The 8,333-nt window shown below is 25.3% G+C and overlaps 2 protein-coding genes across 2 annotated transcripts; both read right to left on the bottom strand.

Moving 5' to 3' along the window:
• Positions 1-2,230: 2,230 nt before the first annotated feature.
• Positions 2,231-2,512, bottom strand: Phum_PHUM162340 (uncharacterized protein; the record flags this gene model as incomplete). The annotated part of the gene is made up of 2 exons (XM_002424874.1): positions 2,231-2,423; positions 2,490-2,512. The coding sequence occupies 2 exons, from the start codon at positions 2,510-2,512 to the stop codon at positions 2,231-2,233; spliced, it is 216 nt and encodes a 71-aa protein (XP_002424919.1).
• A 3,282-nt stretch (positions 2,513-5,794) lies between these two features.
• Phum_PHUM162330 (faint sausage, putative) lies at positions 5,795-6,912 on the bottom strand (the record flags this gene model as incomplete). Its single annotated transcript, XM_002424873.1, has 3 exons — positions 5,795-5,856; positions 6,304-6,705; positions 6,897-6,912. 3 exons carry the CDS (start codon positions 6,910-6,912, stop codon positions 5,795-5,797), a joined length of 480 nt encoding a protein of 159 aa, XP_002424918.1.
• Positions 6,913-8,333: the final 1,421 nt, after the last annotated feature.

The raw sequence follows: 8,333 nt of genomic DNA, 5'->3' as shown, positions 1-8,333 counted from the left end.
TCCCTCCCACGAATATAAAAAAAAATGATTTGATTTAAGATTTTTAAAGTTTTTCCCTTTTTTTTGTTAAAAAAAATGTAAGAGGAAACGAAGGAAGAAAGGAAAAAAGGAAAAAACGTGGTTTTAGCGCGTGTGGGTGAGTGCGCGTGTACACGGGAAAAAAGAAGAAAAACAAAAAATTTAAAGAAGATAAAACAAGGAAAAAAAAATTATAAAAACTTAGCAAGAGTTTTCTTATACATAAATTTATCAAAAAAAAAAAAAAAAAAAAAAGAAAACTCAAAAACGGATTCGGAAAATTTTTAACGTGCACTTCTTCCATTTCTTTTTCCACGTACGAGATTCGCATACAAAACTTTTCCTTTTTTTTTCTAGAATTTTCTCATCTTTTTTTTCTTTTCGAAAAATCTTTTTTTTAAGAAAAAACTTTTTATCAAAAAGAAAAGAAAGAAAGAAAGAAAGAAAGGAAAGGAAAAATAGAATAAAAAGGTTGGAAAAGTAAGTGAAGTTTTTTTTTTTTTTTTACTCTCCGCCATTTTTTTTTATTAAACTAGAAATAGTTATTAAAACTAAATTTTTTATTTATTTATTTATTTTTAAAAAAAAATTTAAATCGATTTTTTTTTACCTTTTGATAATCATTTTCGGAAAAGTAAAAGGAAAGGAAAAAAAGGAAAAAAGGTTATAAAGTGTTGAAAGTATTTTTTTTTTTAAAAAAAAAGGTAAAAAGTCGCTTTAAGTAAATAAAATTGAAATGAAAACAAAATTAAAAATAAAAAAAAAAGTAAAAAGGTTTTCTAAAAGGTGAAAAAATGTTTTCCGGGGGGAGGGAAGAGGAGGAAGAGGGGAGAGTGGAAGGGGGGGAGCTGGAAAACGACTGTAACGTCGTTGGAAAATGTAGTTAACAAATATAAATAAGAAAACGTTTGTTTTGACACCTTTTACCTCTTCCTCCCTCTCTCTCTCTCTCTCCCTTCATTTCCACTCCCACCTCCTCCCCCAAAAACCCTTAACGAACCTTAAAAACCGTCAAAAGGTTTTTTTAAGTGTTTTCATTCAATATTTCAAAAAAAAAGAGAAAAATTCGTATAAAAACAAATAAAATCATAAAAATAAAAAAAAAAATACCTTCCCCCTCCACGCTTTTCTTTTTCCCCTTCCCTCCCTCCCTCCCTACCTTCCCCTTCCCCCTTCCAAAAAATAAAAATAAAATCAAATCAAATTGGAGCTTTTAAAGCCATTAGTTTTTCCTTTTTCCCCCTCCCCGTCTTTCTTCTCCTCCACTTTTTTCTTTCAACTTTCTACCAAAATTCTTTCAACCTTTTTACCATTCCATTTTTTTTCTTCTTCTTCACCTCTTACTCTCCTTCTTCCTTCTCCTCCTCTCCTCCTTCTTCACTTTCTTCTTCTTCTTATTCAACTCATCTCAAAAAATTTTTTCTTTTTTTTTTTTTTTGTTGTAAAAAAAGGTTTTGAAAGGCTTACTACGTTTTACCATACATTTTTTTTTTTTTTTTAGTAAAAATGGATTTATAACAATAATAATAATGATGATGATGATAATGATGATGATGATGATGATAATAATAATCGAAAATGTAAAAAAATTATTTTTTTTTCTTATTAAAATTGAAAAAAAAATTGTTAAAAGAAAATTTAAAAAAAAAAATGTTTTTTGTTTTAATTTATGTTTTGTTTATGTTAATCATTATTTATGTTTTATTTAAATAATGATGATAATAATAATAATAATAATAATTTTTAATTCATTTCTTATTTTCGTTTGTTTCCATCACTATTTCTCTTTCTCTCTCTCTCTCTCTTTTTTTTTTCTTTTTCCGTTCATTAGTCTTTCACTTTTTTCTTCGTCTAACTCTTTTTGTTTATGTTTTGTTTATGTTTTTGTTTTCTTGTTTTAAACATTTTTTTTGTTTTTCGATAATTACACTTTTTTTGTAAAATGTTTTTTAAAAAAAAAACTTTGCTTTTCAATTTTTTTTTTTTTAAAACTTTTTTTTTTAACTCTTCAAATCTTTCATTTCCGTTTTAAAATTTTTATATAAATTTGTGTTTGTGTTTTTTTGTGTTTATTCATCCAATTGGTTTATCTCGTTTTTTGTTTTTTTTTTTTTTTTTTTTATAAGCGCGCGAAGAAAAAAATTTTTTATTTGTTTTAAAACGATAAAAAGAAAAGAAAAGAAAGAAAAAAAAAGAAATCTTTAAAATTATCTTACGCGAAAGCAAAAGTATTAGATAAATTATATAAAACGTTTGTTTGTAAGTTTGTTGTTTGTTTGTTATTACCTTTTTGCCAAATAGGACTCGATGGAGGATTTGAATCAACGTCACATTTAAGTGACACTTGAATTCCTTCCCGTATTGGAAAACCGAATCCAGGTTCGCGACTTATAGCAAATGATGGACTATCTAGAAAAAAAAACAAACAAACAAATAATAATAATAATAATGATAATAATGATAAATCGCACAAACAAACAAAAAAAGCCCACATTTTTTTTTTTAATAATAAGGTAAAAGATAAAGAAGAAGAAGAAGAAGAAAAAGAAAAAGAAAAGTAAAATAACGATTCGACAAAAAAAACAAGAAGAAGCGATAATAATAATAATTATTATTATTATCATCATTGCGAGTAAAAAAGAAAAGAGATGAGAAGAGGAAACTGACAAAACAGAAAATATAAAACAATGGAAAACAATGGAAACAAAGGAACACATCGTATTAAGCTAAAACGAGATAGAGGACGCGTTAAAAAAAAAAAATTTTTTTTTTTTTTTTTTTTTTTTTTTTAATGGCGGACTCCCGTTTACCAATTGTTAAATTAACGGTTTTTTTTTAAAAATTTTATAAAAGTTAAAATTGTCTTCTGCCACTTTTGTGTGTTTAAAAAAAAAAAAAAATTAAAAAAAAGTATATTTGTAATTAACAAAAACATAAAATTAAATTTTTTTTTCTCTTTTTTCTATCTCTATTTCTATCTCTTTCTCTTTCTTTATCTCTACTCCATTTAAAATGTTGGCAACAATGCAATTTCAATGTAATAAACGTGATTTGAATGAACGAACGAACGAACGAATTTTATCTGGCAAAAATTTTTAACAATCACCTGATATTATTTTAATTAAAAGATGGTAATGAAATGATAAAGTCGTTTGTTCATTGTTATTTTAATATTGTGGGGGGCGGGAAGAGGAGAAAGGGAAGGAGAGAGAGAAGGAGGAAAAAACGTGTCAGAAGAAAAGTTAAAAAAATTGAATTCGATTATCGAAATAAAATAATAATAATAATAATAATAATAATAATAATAATAATAATAATAATAATAATAGTAATAAAAAAAAGGATGGGGGAGGGGGATAACAAAAATTATACGTGGTTTTAGAAATTCATAGCTCAACGTTTTTTTTTTTTATTACTTCGACTTTTAAAAATGATTAGAAACAGAAAAAAGAAAAAAGTTTTTTTTTTTATGGAAAAAGAAGTGACATTCAAATTATGGATTTTACTTTTTTTTGACTTTTTATGGTTTTTGTCTTCTGCTATAAAACTTTTTTTTTTTTGTTGTTTGCGGTTTCTTAAAGTTAAAATTTTTGTAATTTTATTAAAAAAAATTTTTTTTTTTTTTCGGTCAAAAATAAATTCCTAAAATTTTTTTTCTTTAACTTTTTATTATTTATTTATTTATTTATTTATTCGTTTGAGTGTTTGTCTGTCTGTTTGTTTGTTCGTTTGTTTGTTTTGTTTGTTTTTAAAAAAGTTTTTCTTATGTTTAAAAAAAAAAAAAATTTATTAATTTTCTCTTTAACTTCCGTTTACTTTGATAAAAACATAACCGGTTGAAATTTTTTAAATTAAATTTTATTAAAATAATAATAATAATAATAATAATAATAATAATATGAAAATTTTTAGAATAGACAGAGAGAGATAGAGAGTGAGAGAGAGGATAATAACAAAGGTAACGAAACAAACGACAGAGAAATAATTGCAAAAAAGAAATAATAAAAAAATTTTTTTTTCTTCCTTTTTCTTTTCGTATCATTATTATTATTATCATTATTATCATTATTATTATTATTTATTTATTTATCAGGTTGTTTCTTTTTATTCTTTTCATCCTTCTTTCTTTCCTTTTTTTACCTTTTTTCCTTTAAAAAAAAAAACAAAAAGGTAAAAAAAAATTATATATTTTATTCCATCATCATCGTTTTTTTTTTTTTTTATTAAAAAAAATTTATTATCATTATTATTATTATTTATTTATTTTTTCTCGTATTGATTTTCAGCAATCGTTTGTTTTTTATTATTATTATCATTATTATTATTTTTAATAACGTTAATAATAAATAATAATAATAATAAAATTTTTTTATTTATTCCAAAAGGTTTACAATTAAAAAAAAAAATTATTATTATTATTATTATTATTTTCCTTAATTTTCCTACGCGAAGAAAACGTAAATTATTTTCTTTTTTTTGCCTGTCTTAACTTATTGTTGTTCGTTATATCACGTGATAAATAATAATAATAATAATGATTACGTTTTTTGTTTTTTTTTTTGTTTTTTTTTTTTTTTTTTAAATTTTCTCAAGCGAAATCGAACCTTAGAATTTTTTTTTTTTTTAATGTTGGTAACAAGCATCGAAATTTTTTTTTTTATTTTTTTCTCACATTTACGAGTTTTCAGATGATGATGATAATAATAATAATAATGATGATAAATTTATATATAAAGCGAAGAAAAAGAAGAAGAAGAAAAATTTTTATTTTTTTTTCTTGTTATTATTTTTCACGGTAATAATTTTTTAAAATATTATTATTATTATTATCATCATCATTATTATTATTATTTGTTTTTTGTCGTCTTCTTTGTTTTTTTCACTTTTTTTTTTTTTTTCGTAAAAGGAAACGTCCCTCGGGACCACGAAAGACTTCCATTTACGTCATCACTTATTATAACACGAGGTTTAATAACAAAAAATAAGAAAAAAAAAAAAAAAAAAAAAGAAAATTTTTTTGTAAGAAAGAGAAAAAAATGTCGGGGGTGGATGGAAGGGCGGGAAAGTGGGGGGAGGGGAACGAACGGACGGACGAGTTGGCTGACTGGATAATAAAAAAAAAAAACTGGAGAAAAAAAAAAGTTTTTTTTTTTTAATAAAATTTACGATCTTTTTTCTTAGTTACGACTTCAATGGCTTATTAATAAATAACAAAAAAAAAAATTTATTTATTTATTTATTTACTCGACTCCAATTTATTTTATTTATTTATTTTTATTTTTTTCGGGTAATTAGAAAAAAAAAAAAAGTTTTTAATATAATTTTTTTTTTGACGTAAAAAAAAAAGTTTTATGTAAACGTAACGTAAAATTTATTCGTTTATAATTAAAAAAAAAAAAAAAAACAGAAATTTTTCGTTTGAGATTAACTGAAGCAAAAATGAAAAACGTAAATGCATTTGCTACCGTTCAAAGATTTCAAAAAAAAAAAAAAAATACGTGAAAATAAATAAATAAATAAAAACGGATGACGTAATAAAGTTTTTCTTTTTTTTTTTATATAAACGTTTTAAATTGAATGGAAAAAAAAAGAAAAAAAATTTTGATTTTTAAATTGATTTCGAAAATAATAATAATAATAATATTTCACAAACAAATGGGGGATGAGGGAGGATGAGGAGTGAGTTGAGGGGGAAAGAGGGTAAATGATAAAAAGCTAAAATAAAAGAGGAAAAAAAAGGTGGAAAAGTAAAAAAATAAAAAAATAAGGGGTGATGTCACTCGAGCAACGAGAGATCCCCGATGGGATCCCCGTCGGGATCCATGATGGAATCCCTCGCTCACGGATAAGATATTTATTACATTTCGTATTAAAAAAAAAAAAATTGGAAATTTGTCGATATTACGAAACGACGACGACGACGAATAAAAGAAAAAAATATTTTTGTATTTTAACGTGATTTTATTTTATTTTTTTGTTTAAAGGGGAGGTGAGGGCAGGGATGGGGGATCGGGGGGATCAGGGGGGGGGATTCGTTTATTTTATTACTTAAAATTATTATTATTATTTCACAAGCGGATAACAACCGTAAGAAAAGTAATATTTAAGTTTTTAATTAATGACCTTTGTTTTAACAGAATTTAATTTGATATATTTTTTTTCAAACCGGAAATGATTATTTTATTAATAAAATTTATTACTGCCGTGTTATTTTTATAAAACAAAAAATGTCATCTAATTAAAAAAATAAATTATTCAAATAATTTAATTATAAAAAAAACTTACATTGAACGTCCAAAAGCAGTGACGCATTTAAGGCAGAAGGCAACGTGACGTGATGTGCAAAACACATAACCGTAGCATTATGATGTCCTCTCATGACATTTTCTAACCGGACTTCGCTCCTGGTGTGAGAATGTGAAAATATTTTTTTTGTCGTGCCAGATTTTTCGTTTGGCACGTTTTCAGTTACGTTGGTTAGATCTACCGGAACGTTCGTTTCTTCTCCCATCATGGAATTTTCCACGTTCGATGATAAAAGCAGCGACCATTTAATCGTAGGGGGCGGATTACCACCCTCAACGACGCATGCGACGCTTAATTCCGTGTTTTCTTTAACCGGTATGAATATGTTTCCGGGATCCAAACGTCTTCCATCAATTACCAAATAAGGATTTTTAGGTCGATCTGAAAACAAATAAAAAAAAAATTAATAGTTAATTTCAATAGGGGTGAGGATGAGAGGGTGGGTGAGGCGAAAAAGGGGGAAGGAAAAAGGGCGTGACGTACATTTCCCTCCCCTATTTTTTTTTTACTACCTTAACGTCACGTTCGATGATTAAAAAAAATTTTTTTTTTTTTTTAAACGAATTCGGAACCGGAAACGGACGCCATTTTCTTTTCCATAGAGTAATAAAACGTTTAAATCGGTTAAAAATAATTAAACGATTATTAAATATTTAAAAACTCATCGATTCGTCTTGTTTTTTTTTATATTATCGCGATAAGTAGTTATGATAATAATAATAATAATATTAAACCTTTTTAAATAATATTTGAAAATGAAAAGAAAACAGGGGAGAGAGAGAGAGAGGAGGGGCAGAGGGGAAAAATATCGAAATAAATTTTTTTCCTTTGCATAAATAAGCAGTTTGCATAAAAAAAAGATTTTTAAAGAGGAAAAGAGAGAAAGCGAACGTTAGACATAATTTAAATTTAAAAAAAAAAAAAATCCGACGCCATTTTTATTTATTATAATAGTGGCGTAACACAAAATAAGATTAAAATTAAAATTAAATTGTATCAATCGTTTAAAAAAAAAAACATTTTTTACTCTTTCGGCGGTTTTAATTTAAAAAAAAAAAAAAAAAATCGGTTGAGATTAATGGAATTTAATTTTACAACAGCAGCAGGAGCAGGAACAGCATCCGAATCTTGCGTCGCTGTCGTCGCTGTCGTCTCGTTTCTTTTTCTCATTTGTTACCAAAAAAAAAAAATTCTTAGTTTGGTTTAATTGCGGTCGGAATTTAACGATCTTTCTAGAAAGTTTTAAATACACTTTTAATTAATTTCAAAGAACGAACGAACGAACGAACGGTTGTTGTCCGTTTTTCTTTTTAACCTTTTCATCATTTTCCTCACATTCTTTATCATCACCCTTTCCCCCCCCCTTTTACCCCCCTTTCCACCCCTCATTTATTAATAATAATAATATTTTATTTTGTTTAATTAATTTTTCCTATAAAAAAAAAATTAAGGCATGAATGTTTTTTTTTTTTTTTTCGAAAAAGAAAAATAAGAGGAAAATGGGAAGGGAGGGGATGGGAAAACCGGAAAGAAACGACCCGGAAAATTTTTTTTTTTAAAAAGATACAGTTTTTGACAAGTGTCAGAAAATCAAAAAATCAGTAGAAAAGGGTTTTTTTTTTTGTTCCTTTTTGGAATTTTTACTGTAGGAAAAAAAAAAATTGAAAACAATTTTTTTTTTGCCTTTTTTTTTTTTATCAATAAAATTACTTTTTTCAAATTTAGTTTACGTTTTTCAATAAGTTTCCTTTTTTTTTTTTTTGTAGTTGGTAGTAGTGAAACACATATTTCACTCAACATTGTAGTGATGTTGTTTTTTTTTTTCTCTTTATATTTATTTATACGTCGTCGTATCGGTCAATAAAAAACATTTTATTAGGTAAAAAGTTTTTTTTTTTTTTTTTTTCTTTTTCCGTTTGAATTCAACATGTGTAAGGAAAAACAAAAAATTTTTTTCTGTCGGGTTTTCTTATAGAGAAAAAAAAAATTTACAACCTTATTGCATTACA

This window comes from Pediculus humanus, genomic scaffold (assembly GCF_000006295.1).
Source record: "Pediculus humanus corporis 1103172107507 genomic scaffold, whole genome shotgun sequence".
Taxonomy (NCBI): domain Eukaryota; kingdom Metazoa; phylum Arthropoda; class Insecta; order Psocodea; family Pediculidae; genus Pediculus; species Pediculus humanus.
This window is presented reverse-complemented; position numbering and strand designations above follow the sequence as displayed.